The following is a 16,164-nucleotide window of genomic DNA, read 5'->3' as shown; positions in this document are numbered from 1 at the left end:
TGAAATTAAAAGATTTAAAGAAAGTAATACAGTTTGAGAATAAAAACGAAGCTTTGTTCTTGCATCAGAATGTATTAGATCTTGCAATTTGCATATACAAATAATTCAGCAACATTCACTGGCATTAAAAACACAGCAAGATCAAATTATAAATGTAATAAAATAAAATAATAATAGCTGAAACTGTATAATACATACATATATTATAAAGATTTGACAAATTAAATACAATGTGGTTATACAGAAAAGTTTCCATAACTTTACATTAAAAATGGTACTAGGGAAAGGAAAACATTTCAAAATACACGGGTGATCAGGCTCATTTTAAAAGTTTAAAAAACTGATACGTAAAAATACCCTAAAAAACACTGGTAATTACAGTATGCATTCTTCGTTAAGGCCCAATTCAGCAAAGCACTTAAGGGATTGCTTCAGGAACAAAGAACCTATGGTACTTAAATGTTTTGTGGAATAGAGATGTCATAAAGCGAACGCTCAAATGCTTAGGTGAACTGGAACCTGTCTTAACACATGAAAACAGACAGTCAAGTCACATAGTGACCAAAACCACAAACAGATCAGAATGTACAACTTCTAATCAACTATTTGGCATTTTAAAGTAATTCCATGCAACAGAGGAAAATTTAAAAGAAAGGTCATATATATTATATCGAAATACAGCTCCCCAGTTACTAGGCTGCTGTGATAAGCAGTCTATTGACTAAAGACAAGAACTGCAAAGCAAGCTTTTCAAATTAAACAAAGTCATTGAGTAGCTACATTTGTGACTTCTGAAATATATTCTAGGTATTTGTTTCCTCCTAGATATCTTAATAGAGTTAGCAACTCAAATCTGAGTACCCACTGAGTATTTGATGTTTCAGCTTAACTCCATCCTACTACTTGCTGTAAGGACAGAGCTGCCTGTGCCCCGCTGCAGTAAACCCCTGCAGGGGTGGGGAGGCACAGGTCCCCACTAACAGCGCGCCACATTGCTGCTGCGTCATGAAGTTTGCTTGATGAAGCAACTCTTAATCCAAACTTTTATTAAAGGACCCAAACAGACAAATTATTTTTCAAATTTAAACTAAATGTTCGGAAAGAACCTGACATTGGAATCTAATGCGACCAGAAAATACACTTCTTTGGAAAACGGTGGAAATTCCTTTGCATTACTTTCTATCATCATTTAACCTCTCTGAGTCTCCCTGTGCTACCAATGATCATACTGAAAACCCCACTGTATTGGTTTCCATACTGAATTTATTTGATGGCTTTTTAAAATTACGTAAAATTTCGGCATGCAGTAGTAATGTAAACTTACTTAGCATTCCGTTTTGTTACTCAACACTTTCTTGGCTTGAGTGCATCTTCTCATAGCAACTCACAACAAAGGTTTAGTCTTTAAACAATCTTTTTTAAGTGCATAATTTACTGTACAAATAAATACAGAAGTGCATTGACGGGAAGACAAGAAGCAGTAAATGGCAGTGTTCAGAACAGCGTGCCTAGAAATTTCTGAACCACACCTTTTCCATCCAGTACAAAATGAGAGGTGTGAACACCTTCCCATTTCCTTGCATTGTTACAAAGTGTAATGCTATTTGTTATCAGAAATGAAAAATGGTCATGCGATAAAATAGTGCAAGAACAATAGTGAAATGATCGATGTAAGCTGCTTATTTTAAATAAGGCTTTTATGTTTGCATTGCAAAAAAACCAACCAACTGGACAAGACAGAACTATTGCATATTAGTTATGTAAAGTACATATTCGCATATTTTGTGCTCATTAATTCATATATGCATTTTAAAGAGTGAAAAACATATACTTTTTAATTATTCAACATTCGGATGCCCTGTGATTTTTGGAATTTCTAACCTACAACCCACAAGCATACCGTGGGCAGGGCTACGATAAGACTTTTAAACTTTATTTCACCAATTATATTATCAGTAGTACTTTCATTAAAAATATATCTATATACATGATCATATACCCCTTCTGGATAAAGGAAGTATTCCTTTTTTGATAATATATATGTGAGGGTAAGAATGTAGAGGAGCTTTTTGCTACAACACTTGAAGTTGCTAGCATTACACTGTTAGTAAAATGTTTTTTCACGATTTTAGCAACCACTGTTAATTATTCTATTAAGTCAAATCAAAGAATAAGAGTTCATCTCTTGATTTTCCTTAAAGAAGTGGGAAATTATGCAGTTTTATGTAGAGAAGCTTTAAATCCATTTCTGACAATGGCTATAAAGCCTCTTCAAGTAGACAAGTTCAGGTGCTGCAAAATATATTCTTCTGATATGCAAAATATTCTCAAAATAGTGGTAAACTCACATTATTGTCTTTCTAAATTGATCTAAGCTGGTGTAATATTTAGGAAAACAAAATAAATGGACTTTGAAAGTTCTATTAAATAAAAAATTTAAATCTCTATTTTTACTGATGATAATCTTATTGACAGTAAGACTCAAAATAGAACTGCCATCAACCTGGAGGTTCTTAAAAACAGACTTTAAGAGCAGTTCTATTTTTTCAGTTGGACTGTACAGTATTACAGATGAAAGGCCATATTCTGATACCTTTATCATTAATAGCACTTCACTAGAACAGTCTGTTTGCCTCCAATGAGACCCTTTGTGAAACAAATTACTAGCATAAGCAGGTTATCAGAATGCGTCCCCAAATAAACATCCATTTTAATCACAAAGAAAGGTTTATGGTCAAAACATGTTTAAACATATGTACCACAATTCACTTTTTTAGTATGAAATGTAAATCACCTGTGTAAAGGTTCAAGAACTGGGAGATAACGTTATCGATAAGTATTTATAAGTGGAAAAATTCAAAGAAATAACCCCTCAAGAATTAATTTAATGTTATTTAGAATAAAGATTTCTATACCATTTTATAGTGATATACTGTATATGAACATTATACTTTGCTTTAGAAGGTATTTATATTTAACAAATAACTTTATACAGCAAATACAACTTTTAGAGCAAACACAAGGTCATATTTACAGTACAGTCAATCAAAATGACATGGAATAAATTAACAGAATATACAACTATTTATACAGACAAATTAAAAAATAAGGCAGGAATTTTCATTTGAAATTAGCATAATCAGAAAATATGTCAATGAAATCTTGTACCACTCTGTAGCAGAATTCATACTGTTCCTGAAAAACAATAATAAAAAAAGTGCTTTGGTTGCATCATACAATTAACACTGGAAAAAAAAATCATTCTTATGCAAATCCTAGTGATAAACGTAACACGTTCTACCTTGGACCGTTACTTGGACCAGTAGCTGAGGACCGTTCTGTTCTGATTTCTACTTACGTATTTATTTTTTTTTTAAAAAAAGCAATGGTACCTCGCTCTTTTGTCCGATACAGGCAGACTGCTGCTTTTCAGTTAAAATGATTTCTTCAATCTTTCTAGGTGATAGTTCTTAAACTGAACCAATTATTAGACCTGTCTTCTCATTTAAATGAAGCAGCTCACTGTGCCTGGCTGCTGCCCGGCTCACACTAAAGCAGGTCACTCCTCCTGTGCATTCCCCAGGAAGCCTGGCTCTTCAGCTTTGGGCTTCATCTTCTGAGCTTTACAGCAGAAACCAAGCGACAATGTAACTTCTGACAAATTAACATGAAATGCATAGATCATTAAAAAAGCCCTACGTTTATTTTTCTGAAACAGAGTTCCCCTTGCAAAGGCTGTCTATTTAGCCACTGCCTATATGTTAGCCTGCCGGGCCAGTCCTCTGCATCCTAAAGACAGGATGCATCCTGATCTTCCTGGCATACTGATATGCCTTCAACATGATTTGCTGGATTACAAAACCTGGAACAGAACAGAACTGGCATCTGAATTCACTCATGCTGGAAAGCAGAGTTTAGCAGAAACCTTTCTGCAGGCTCAGCTGGGAATGTCTGGGGCAATTACACCCTCAACTAACATTATTAAATCACGGAGCCAGAACCCCAAAAGAAATATTTCATCCCTGTCTCAGCATGACTACAGATAATCCAATTCTACTTCCTTAGCCCCTTTCTTCCTACCTGTAATATGGAGAACACATCTACCTGAAAAAGGTGTTTTGAGATTATTGTTTCTAAAGCAGTTTCAAATTACTGATTGGAAGCTGCTATCAAAATACAAAATACCGGCATTTTTATATATTTTCCAAAAATATAAGCCTAAAACCCCCCCAACTTTTAGATGTTTATTCAATAGGGGAAAGTGTCTGGACACAACTTCACATAGTACTTGTAGATTACTGTAAAGAAGTCAAAGATACTTCTCCCTTTAAGTGACCAACCTCAAGCCAATGTAAGCTCACACATTTTAAAGGTAAGGAGGAACAACTGATACATGGGGTTAAAAGGCATTTACTTCATATGTTTTGTCACCTGCAACATTCAAAAGATTTTGGTTTGACTGTCTCCAGCTGCTGCAAGACACAGAATGTTGAGCCAAATTATATTTTTAGAAATGCTATAAAAAAAAAATCTGTAAAAATACAGATTTCTGATAATACCTTGTACATACACAGCCATCATACATTATTTATTTCAACCTGCAAGAAAATCCTTTGTTCTCCTCCCACAAGAATATTTACAAACATACATCCTTTGACAAAGATCTGGATTGCTAAATATCATACCAGTGTTTGCACCATATGTGGCCTTTGCAGTCTTAAGCTCTTCACAGCTTGAAATACATCTAAGAGCCCTTCAGCCTTCACTCGTTCCAGAATATTGCTGAGTGCTATGAATGTACCTGTTCTTCCAGCGCCAGCACTGCAACATAAACACATTTACTTGACATACAGTAATATAAAAATGAAAAAAAAAAAGTGACGTAGAAGAGCTAAATATTACTATTAGCCAACTTCTAGTCATTTTTTTGTGTGCTTATTTTGTCACCACAGCTATGCTAAGAGGGAGAGAGAATTAATGGAAATTAACTCTGAGCCAGGCCGGAACCCATAAAGGCTCGTTACTGACAGCTTCTGTACGAAGGTGGGAGATCCCGAGCTGGCTGTGGCAGCACACGGACACCCTTAGTCAAAGTCTGAGACTCAAATAGTGAGCTGGCAAAGCTGCTTACTCAAATCCGCATTCATCTTCAACAAAGACAATTTTCAGGGCTCCCATGCTCTGTTTTTTGTTTTATTCTTGATGGGGGAGAACATGACCTTTAGATTTTCAGGTGAAAAACTTGGTTATAATGCAAGGAAGCACTGTGTGATCAAACCCACATTTTTCTGTTAGGTTGCAATTTATACTTCTGCATGGCAGACAGATATGAAAGCATTATTATCATTATTATTCTTACTCCAAAGCAATTTGATTGAAAGTGTCCTATCCAACTCTTATTACTTTAATGAATGTTAGGATTTAAGCCATTTCTTAAACAGATGTATTAATACAAGGACAAACTAAAGCAAGGTTACATATGCGGCTATAGTACACAAAAGAAACTAAAAATCACCTGTTCTGCCTCTGTCTTGACTACAATAAGCAACCTCATGTACACCACAGTAACTGCAGTTTCTTCTGTTTCAGTATGTTTGACCGAGGGTATTTTTGTCCTTTTATATCCTTATATATCTTTCAGATCACAATTCTGTGGCACCCAAATATAATTCAGTAATCATTACCTGATGTATTATGCCTAACTCTAGGGGAAAATAACATTAAAAAGATTTCTTTCTCTCTCCTAATCACACTAATTAGGGATGATTTGACACCAACAAAACAGTGGCTGTGCACTGGAAGGCCAACAGCTTTGAGAGGGAATAGTTACTAAAACCAGGATGGGATTGGGAAAGCGACAATCAGTGGTAAGATGAAATAGAAGGTTCACTGGATTCCTGAATAAGGATCAACACAACATTTATTACATTTAAAATTTTCATGTGTTTTAACCATAAATGGGTGGAGTGTAAACACATGTCATTGCTTCTACCTTATTTCTATCAAATACCAAAAAAATCTGATAAGCATAAGCCTTATGAAAAGATTAAGTGCAAATGTGTGTATCCTCAGCTGGATACATTAAAAGTCTTGGAAGAAAAATGATCAGGTATAATGTATTAGATGTGTTATTCCCTTTAGACAATTACTTGTATCAGATTAAGAACAAATACAAAATCTAAAAGGGTTCAGATTTATTTATAATTAGCTAATCGCCAGTAGCCATCTGTGTAACCAGTAAGTGATGCATTTCAGAATAGGTCTACAACTATCCAAAGATAAGGACAGGAACATAAAGTAAACACACGTCATCACACGTGCTGCTTACTCATTTATGCCTAGAAGAGGTGGCTATGCATTGCTTTGCACTCCATTTTTAATACTCCTTCTGCTAGGGGTCACTCTCCTTTTCTTCCAAAAACATGCTTTTAGCAAATCCTTAAAGCCCATACAGCCCGGCTTTTTTTTTTTTTTTTTTTTTTTAAATCATGTTGGGCTTTTTAAATGAATTTAAGAATTTTTAGTATGGGTGTACAGAAAACTAAACTGCATTTGAAATGTGGGAGAAAATATGTATTGTCTCACAGGAATGCAGTGCTCCTGTTTGCATACTTGCTTCTCTTTCTGCAATTCCCTTGAAGCAAAAAAACTAAGAAAGGTAACTTCTAAATTTGACTCAAACTTCATTTCTTGAGACAGAAAGTTCAAAAGCAAGGGACAGGCAGAATGAGCAAAGACTGGGCAAGAGACTGAAGGAAGGGATGTCTAAAAACACAGCAGCCTCGCATCGTTCATTAGAGCACTGAAAGGAGGAGATGGGGAAGAGAGAAACAGTGTAGGCAGCCATGAACTAAACAGCAGACAGCTGCAGACACTCACGGGAAGAGAATGGCTTTCAATCCTGTTGGCAACTCGGCTAGCAAAACCATTCCAAACTGTTTAGGGTTCTGTCTTGGTTGTACTTAAGATTTATCTTTTTTAGCAGCTCCTTCAACTGTTCTTAGCTGGAAAAAATGAACAGAACTTTTCACAAGTTCATGTAAACACAGTCTTAGAATTAAAATGTGTTTACTTATTCATAAAGTTACATTCATTTATATTTGAAGACTCAAGTATGATTTCACGGAGAAGTTCAAGTAACTTGAAAGCTGTGATGTACAGGCTGTCCAAGTAGGGTCAGGAGAGAATTCTCAGCATTAAAAATCCTAGAATACATTGTGTGGTTTGGGTTTTATTTTCTTGTTTAATCCATTTTAAAATGATTGCAGTAGATTTTAAAAAAAATCTAGGAAAAATGCATGCCAAATGATTAAGCAAAGGCTTCAGACAGGCTACAGGTCTAAAAGCTTGAAAAAGTAGAAGCAAAATATACTCTGGATAGTTCTTAAGTATCTGATCTGTGCACATCAAACAGGCGAGTTTTTATCTCTTATTTTACTAGCTAGAATTCCTTGATATTTTACTGACTTTAAGCATCGTTCAGAATGTGAACTCCCTAGCGTTTCAAAAGAAGGAGCTGTTAAAATTTGTTGATTGGCAGAATTGAAAACAAAATGTCATCATCACCGTCGAGTGCAGCCACCATGGGGTGGGGGAACCTGCAGGCCCCTAGGGTAAATATGAAAACAGCAGAAAGCAAAACACTTCCAAAGCAAGGAGGAGAAAGTTTTAGCAATGGATAAGGGTCGGTACAAGATCATCTCCCAAACCAGCAACAACTCCAAGTCCTGGCTCAAGCTCCCAGGATCAATTCCCTTCAACAGTGCATGAAGACTCAGGTGACGCTGCAGACAGCCAAACACAAACCAGACAGACAGCGCCTCTGAAGCTCAGATCCGAGCAAACTAAAAGTTGGTGTACACTGTGGAGAACAGCTGTGATATGCCTATTCCTAACTCTAGTAACAAGCAGACAGGTTCTTCTACCAAAATACTTCCAAATGGTCAGTGAGCCTACTTCCCTATAGATAATGCTACAAGAATGATTTGGGTGTCACATAAATCAATACAGGGTTGGTTGGGGGTTTTTTTCTGAAGAAAAAACAATCAATAACTCATTCAAAATCCAATGGGTATTCTCAGAAATGCAGGCAAAATCCAGAAGCAGCATGGTATGGTCTAGCTCACTGACAAAAGGTTGGAGAAGCTTATTCGTGAGTAGTCACAAGGGGCTTCTATCACAGAGTAGGTGCCAGGCGTTTCTCAGTAGTGGGATCACAGACACGTAGAGAAAATATCACAAGTCATATAACAGATGTTTTTAGGTATAAATATGCCAGGAACTTCACATATTAGTGGAAGATGACCAATGGTCCAGCAAAACCTGTTTATCTTGTACAGCATGCCCAAGTGGAAAAGATTTAGAAGGCCACTAATTAGAATGAATTAAATAATCTATTTTCCAGGCAATCAGAGACAAAACAATGATTGCTTTTTATGTTGTGGTTGAGCCTGCGAGCTTCAGCCACAAGAGAGACTCTACTGCACGAGGTCTTACACGAACATGGTACGGAGGGATGTGGCCTTGGAGAACCCTCATGCTGGGTAAGAGCAGCTGGAGTCAGTCAGCGCATCTCCCAGAGCAGCTCCAAGCAGCTCATGGCAGAAAACGGGTTCATGTCAAAGAGTCACTGCTTCAGTTAATACCTTCTTAAAAAAAATAACAAAACAAAGCATAGGAACTTCTCTTCTGGGGGCTCTGAAACCCTACTGACCCCATCCCTGTGTACTGTGAGCTGGATTTCATACTGACCACAAAACAGAAAAAGCTTTATTCAATTATCACATTGAAAATATTTTAAAAGCAACATATGATTTCTGAATTAAGAAAAGGCAGAATACTAGTTTTACTACTGCTTTTTATTTTTTTTTAAACCAGTAGATGTAGTACAGAAAAAGACAAATTCAAAAGACTGATTAAAAATCCTACCCTCTGAAAAATATAATTTGAAAAAACAGAGGAAAAGCCCAATGTACACCTTTAAAAAAAAAAAAAAAAAAAAGGAGATGAAAAAAAGATAAAGGAGACAAAAAAAGATGCTGCAATAAAAATTTAAAATTCAGAAAAAAAGAACCAAAACCAACCAAAAAACCACAAAGTGTAAACCTAGCACAGGAGAATATTTTCTAGCTATCATGTATCAAGTCATACTCTTGACATGTATCAAGTCATACAAGCTACCTCTTATCATCAATGTAAATACTGTTTTCTCCATGCTTTCAACAGGACTATGTTTTGCCTTCAGTTTAGATTAGGGATATATTTTATTTTCCTGATAGCTTGTAAAAAGCAACATCATTTTGATTTTGATCAAACATTCAAGCACTGTATTGGTGGGGTGTATTGCACATCACTATAATAAACCTACAGCTTTACTTTCCTAATCAGAGCATTTAGCAAAACTCGGGTGCAAGAGTACAACACTCCAAGTTAGTAATGCATTGATTTACGCCCAGCCATTAAAGTATCCATTTTGCTAATTTAGCAAAAGATGAGTAAGAATTCCTTTATGTAATACTATTTTTTTTTCTATCTTTTTCTTGCATTTCTTAATTACTATTTTTTTAAAAGGACACCGTTTACTCCCTCATGAAGAAAAACTGCTGTAAAAACAACTGGCCTGGATAAAAAGCAAGCCAGCTCCTTAGCTAACAGTGGGAAGAGGCAACTCTTACCTGCAGTGCACAGTAATTGGGTGATTGCCTGTTTGCTGCTGCTGCTTTTGGACAGCCGCAATCAGGTCAATCATCCCTTTTCCTTCTGCAGGAATCCCGATTTCTGGCCACCCGTGGAAATGGAACTGCCGAACGAGCCTGCTTTGCTTCTCCTGGTTACCCTGCGCACAGGAGAACACCAGATTTATCCAGTTGTTACTCCAAAATGGAAAACATACTTACCTGAAACATTTGTAGCATAAATATTGCACTGCTATCGTAGAGGGGGCTATTTGCAACCTGCTCCGTAATATATTGGTGATGCAAACCTGATAGTTCTGTTTCTAAATTCTCCATCTACTATGCTGATAATTTACCCCTATAATTTTCCTTTTGATTTGCACAGCTGTTTCATCTGGGTAGTACTAAGGAGACACTTAAAAGTTTATTCATCCTGAGTACCAATGTTTGAGAGCTTTCATCATGCACAGGCCAAATCCAAAGTGGCACTGAAACAACCCAGTTCATGAAATGCACTCTTCATTGTACACTACCTGCTACTTGGAAACTTAACAATTATTTGCTTTGCCTTTATGCTTGCTGATTTAAAAAAATGCTAAAAGTTCAAATAGGTATTAATATACCATGCTTATGCAGTTAGCTCTAGACAGGTTTGGACGCACAAAGGCTCTTTTAACTACCCTGAAATTTTTGTTTGCTACTTCCCATGACGGCATTATAACATCGTATGGATGCAACGTTAATAGTCTGGCAATTTTACTATATATCATCAAATCTTGCAGGTCACAGCCAGCTGAAAACATGACGTCTCTGCTGATGCTAGGTGCTTTCAAGATGTCCACCACATGGGACATCTGATGTATGAATTTGGTGGGAAGTATCAGGACTTTTTTGTACTGGAATCCTGGAAGATGTCACCATTATGAAGAAAAAGGCTTGGTCAGTCCCTCTTCCTCCCAACTCTTCAGGAGAACTTTCAACATAATATTACTTCAAGTGTCACTGATGTACTCTAGCTGAACTCAGGCACAATACTAAAGTTACCCAAATTTCTTACATCTGCAGCAGAAGACGTTTCTAACAATGCAGGACTGTAGTGCAAACACATTGCTGCTGGGATATTATCTAAAATGCTGTTACTTGAGTTTTAAATACTTTCCAAAAATACTTCCCAATGTGACACATATTGACAAGGACTCTGTGCTTTAACAAAGGACAGTGTGTACCCACGCCTAATCCACCGCCCTCCTTCGTAAGGAAATAAGAGTACTTTAAAGTCCTTTTGCTTTACATGTACTTAAATTGTACGTGGTGCATTAAGTAGTTACATGAATGACATTCTCAAATGCAAGTAATCTTTTTCTTTTACTTTTTCTCCCCCCCCCCCCCAAAAAAAAAAAAAACAAACGGCAGTGCAAATCAGATCCTAGGGAAGTGATGCAGTGAGTGAGGAGATGCATGCTCAAAACATCAAAAAAAGGTTTGAGCAGATCATGCCCTGTAGTAGAGAAACATAAACGAAGAGCCGGTAGGCAGAGGCAAGTGCATGTGCTGTAAAATGCTGTGTAGGATTTAAAAATCTTGAATCAAATTTTCTTTTATGGATATATGGGAGATGGTAGAAAATACTGCAATAACAGCAAGAACAAAACACTGGGGAGTAAAAAAACTCAAAAAATAAAACCCACACCCCAATTTGATCAAATTTAAGCAAATTTAAGTAAAAAACATGTTTTACTGACCAGAATTTTCAAAGTGCTTTAAGCAAAAATGTTTCATACAAGCTTCCTCTGGACTGGTACAGTGTCGGATGTTGATTAACCACATATATTTTTAGACAGAAATCCCAGAATTGGAGTTACATAATCATATTGGTAAATACCTTCAAGTGCAAAAAAACCCCCATTACCTGATTGTACGTAACTACGAAGTCCCTTATACTTATGGCATCTATCAGACTGTCATTCTTTATTTCTACGGTTATTTCTCCGTGAGTTACAGAGCCCTCTGATGGCCAGTACTGGCAGCATTTTTCCTGGAAAATTGAGAGAGAATTGTAGATGTTCCTTGAATTTTTTTCCAGTTATCTACGTTGTCATGAATCTCTGATATAGGAGGTGATGTACAACATAATGTGTTCTGAACAGTTTGTAATGAAAAGGCTAATAACCAAGGATACAGTAATAAAATATTTCTGTAATGTAGACCATTACAAGAATCATATGGAAAGTACAGCTTTAAAACAGATTAGAATAAAAAAGGCGACTCCAGGAAGCAATGCGATGTTGTTAAAAAAGCCTCCCAAAACCAACAGTGAAAAACATTTCACAGCAGTAAAACACCCTGTTGCAGCGCTGAACCCTGAATCTTCAACCTGCAGCACACAGAGGTACATAGGACCCCATTAACTAATGATGTATTAGGAGAGATTCGGAATAAGCCACTGGAGCTTGTGCTGGCAGAACCAGAAGAGAATTTCTCACAAAAACTTTGTCCAGCTGCTCCCAAATCCCAAACTGCTATTCCATGTCAGGCCCCCCCATTAATGTGAACTGGGACCTTTCACAAATCATTCTGAAGCTTTGGTGGGTTTTCTGACAATTCAAGAAAAAGCAGCAACATTGGCCCACACCAAATAGTGAAGCATTTGCCCATTTTAGTAGAGGCAAAAAAAAAAAAAAAAAAAAAAAAAATCTCGTATCGCTAGAGTTTGTAGGCAACAAATAGTTCATCTAATATCAATGCTCATATTTTATAGCTGTTCACAGCAACTGCTTTGCTCTGGAGCTGGCAGCTGCAGGATGCATACCTGCTCCCTCTCCTGAACTTCTGTGAGCATAACGATGGTGTGGCACTTCCACTCCCACACCATCCGCCAGAAATCCTCCACCGTGTGTGGAAGCGGTCCCTGGGTGGCAATGAAGTAATCCTTCTGGCGATAGCCCTGCGGAGAAAGACCGCGATCTGCTTGTGTCGTGACACACGGGTACCAGTGAAGAGGGACGGAGCTGATGCTCAGAGAGAAGATGACCACTACAACCGGTGCTTCCCAGGAGCCACGCTGCTCGACAACATGATAGTTACTGCAAATCTGGTGACACTGAGCCCACCCGGTTCTTGCTCATTGCCAGAAATGCAGGGGAAAAAACCCCAAACCAAATTCACAATCCCGAGTTGTATTTTATGATTTTTACAGTCACGGTTGAAGGGATGGAATTCTGCAGTAACTGAAAAGATTTCACAACAAGATTATAACAAACGGCAGCTATTAGCTGTAGCACAGAATTAACACTGAACTAAATTTTTGAGCTACACTTCTACCTACATACTGATGTGATCTTCACAGCTGTAGTATCCACAATCCTCAATCACTAATGGGGTTTCACTGCTTAAGGATATAATTAATTCTCATATTTAAATAACAAGACACAGCGGAAGGTGTTGCCCAGGTTCCAACAGGAAGCCAGGAAGAAAGTCAGGGATTAGGGCAGGTCTGCCCAGGTAAACCCTGGCTCCCAAACACTGTGATAGCCTTTCCCTGAGCTAAACGTGGACTTTTCTTTTTCCTTTCCTCAGAACAGCACATATTTACAACTGTTAACCTGATTGCACACAATGCGGCTGCTGGATGTTAGTTGTACAGCTAATTTGTTTCGCTGCCTGATTGCTAGAATTTAATCAAAGCCTTAGTTTATAAATCTAATAACCACAAAAATGCTTAAATTACACAACCGGTTAAACTGAAATTGAAAACACCAGATAAGAAATGTATTTAGAAACTCTCATAAGTCAAACCCAAACAAAAAAGCTAATGTTCTTCATAAGCCAAGTTGATTTTGTTTCTTTAAAAACACTTCTCAGCAACAGCAAAATACCTGACTTGCAGTTTAAATACATGAAAATATTTTTATACGTACATCTATGAAGGAAGCATTGATGTAGTCTGTATACTCTTGCCCTCTTTTCATCGACAGAATCACTCTATTAAAATCATCTGGGGAAAAGAAAAAGTATAGTCTTACTAACTGTATGTTGACTGCTTGACTGTTAAATTTGTGAAAGAACAAACCCAACAAAATCTTTTAACGTCAAAGTGTGTCTCAAAGACCTTATCCAGGATTCAGTAAGTGTGTGGAGGAGGATGCTAGTTTTTGTGCTCTTGTTTTTTCCATTCACACAGGCTATGGCCAGCAAGGTCTGAATCTCTGTTTTGCAGGTGCAGACATTACAGTGCTGCTCCAGGCTATGCGAGGAATCACACAGAAAATACATCGGTTTAAAAGGTGAAACTGCTGAATTATTTAATTCAGTCCTGAAAAACACCTGATCACAGTAGATTTTACACTGATACAAGTAAAACCCAATTCATTAAATTGTTTGCAGACACTTTTATAAGGATATGACACTTCAGAAGGAGAGGACAGTGCTGTTTGTGTCAGGAAGTTCTCTAAACTTCACAGCAGATGTGCCTGCAGAGAGGACAACAAAACCAAGGGGACGGCTAATGGAACACCCAAAAACATGTGTTCTAGCTAAAAATGAAGGAAACCCAAAACCTACCTCTCTGGACAGTACAGCAGGCTTTGAAAGCATTTTTATTTTACAGGCAGAGAAGTTAAAACCTAAGACATATGCAGAAATTATTTGCAGAATTCCAGCTTCCAGCTTCAGGCAGGACATCTACTCTGGAGTTCTCCCAACAGCTGGATTCTGATACCAGCTGTACCGTTGTCAGCTTACAGACCCAGCACGTACTCACCACAACCTTAGGAAAACCAGGTATTTATAGCACTTGTTTCTATATTTTACAAGTTGATCTCTTACATGGGATAATCTGGATGACTCTAGCTTTCTTCATATTGGCTGGAAGATTGCCAGTTCGCATGTTTTCTTTCATTATTCGAACATTTGTTAATTTCTGTAATAAAACACACAAATGAGGATAAGGGTTCATTGGAACAGAAGTGGCTCTCGCTCACCACGTCCTGTACTCAGAGGGGGTTCCCAAGGGTCTTTATTAACACGGTCAAAACCAGACTGACTTCTCACAAAAGCCACTTCATTGTCCTGTCCATAAGAATGAATTAAGAGAAACAGTCATGTAATTTTTGCATACTGATAAATATTTAAGAATCTGAACGTACTCCCAAGGCATAGCAATCGAGTTTAAAGGTTGTGCAATGATAACAGATTTTAACATCTTGGGTCTGTGTGTTGTTTGGAGTTTTTTCTAAGACACTTTTGGACTATGTGAGCATTGTTTCAGAAGCACAGAGTGCCCATTCCCTTTGACCAGGTCTCAGTTTCTTAAATCTGGCATTTAGATATTTAGTTTCAACAAAGTGGCCACTTTTGAAAATACCTTTTAATGAAAAGGTCTGCCTACCATTTTAGCGAATTATTTCATTTTGTTCTTTGCAGCCTTTACACCAGCAGAGGCAGACTGACCAGCACACCGCCTGTCATTTCCCTCCAGCAGCAGCAGCCCCCAACCAGGAGCTTTGCCAACAGGCACTCCAGCCAGCCGGGCACTCGGTAACTGGCTTTGCATTTCCACGTTGTTTCCAAGTACTAGAAAAAAATTCTCTTGTATAGCCTTCACTTCCTTTACAGTCAAGACACTGACTGAATTCATAGTCATATGAATTTCATTCACATTACTATTATTGCAACCCTGTTCAGAGTATTAACACTCCGCTCCTTCCTTCCTGCATCTCTGTCCACCGGGCTGTGCTCTCCCTGCCGTACATCACCCTGTTCCTGGCACAACCAGGTTGCACGACTTCATCATGGACTGCCGGCCACCAAGTCCTGCAGCTTGGCTCTACACACTTTCGATTTTGCGAGTGAAGGGACCAATATCCTTTATTATTTATTCAGTTTTTGCTGACAGCATTCCCAGGACACGGAAGACAAACACTGCTCTTTTGCCTCAACAATTTTTTTTATAGCAGAGATTACTCACCCGTGAGATTGTGCACGATAACAAAACAACAATAGGCTGCTTCTGCTGGGGTGGGACTTACCAGCTGCATTTCAGAAACTATTTAATACACATTCAACTTCAATGAAAATTAATTTAATTTTCAAACTGCAAGCAGATTTTCAAGCCTGTATTTGCCAGGTACTGAGCTGCAGGAGCATATCTCAATTCCAGTAAAATCTCTAGTACTGGCAATAAATTCTAGAAAATAAACCCCTAGCCTCTGAGAAATTACTTTTCAGCTACTCTGTAATACTGCGTTCAATAGATTTTACGTCAGAGACTCCCATACCAGTTACAACATTGCTCTACTCTTTTTCTGGTGTGGGTGAGCTCATTGCTCCTGGGCCAACTAAGTGCTTTTCAGAATACAAGGCAGAACTAAACGTTGTTCTTTGCACTTTAATGCAGCCTCGCTGGCACAGTGGGCAGCCAAAACAAACTTAGGAATTCTGGAAAAAGCAGAATACTTGATGTTTTTGCTTGCTTCCTTCCCTCAGGCAGCTC

At 37.8% G+C, this 16,164-nt stretch overlaps 1 protein-coding gene across 6 annotated transcripts in view; it reads right to left on the bottom strand.

Annotated features, from left to right (window-relative positions):
* PTPRE (protein tyrosine phosphatase receptor type E) overlaps nucleotides 1-16,164 on the bottom strand; it is a 109,149-nt gene continuing 92,985 nt past the window's right edge. For all 6 annotated transcript variants that reach the window (XM_055719962.1, XM_055719966.1, XM_055719964.1 and 3 more), the window contains 7 exons: nucleotides 14,499-14,592; nucleotides 13,592-13,668; nucleotides 12,484-12,618; nucleotides 11,584-11,709; nucleotides 9,675-9,835; nucleotides 4,686-4,821; nucleotides 1-3,195 (listed from right to left, as the gene is read on the bottom strand). In XM_055719962.1, coding sequence (XP_055575937.1) covers nucleotides 3,121-3,195; nucleotides 4,686-4,821; nucleotides 9,675-9,835; nucleotides 11,584-11,709; nucleotides 12,484-12,618; nucleotides 13,592-13,668; nucleotides 14,499-14,592 — 804 coding nt within the window. In that variant the 3' untranslated portion in view covers nucleotides 1-3,120. The remainder of the gene's footprint in view (nucleotides 3,196-4,685; nucleotides 4,822-9,674; nucleotides 9,836-11,583; nucleotides 11,710-12,483; nucleotides 12,619-13,591; nucleotides 13,669-14,498; nucleotides 14,593-16,164) is intronic.

The sequence above is a fragment of the Falco cherrug genome, chromosome 9 (assembly GCF_023634085.1).
Source record: "Falco cherrug isolate bFalChe1 chromosome 9, bFalChe1.pri, whole genome shotgun sequence".
In the NCBI taxonomy this organism is placed as follows: domain Eukaryota; kingdom Metazoa; phylum Chordata; class Aves; order Falconiformes; family Falconidae; genus Falco; species Falco cherrug.
Note: the sequence above shows the minus strand (reverse complement) of the source record. Positions and strands in the feature narration are given on the sequence as shown.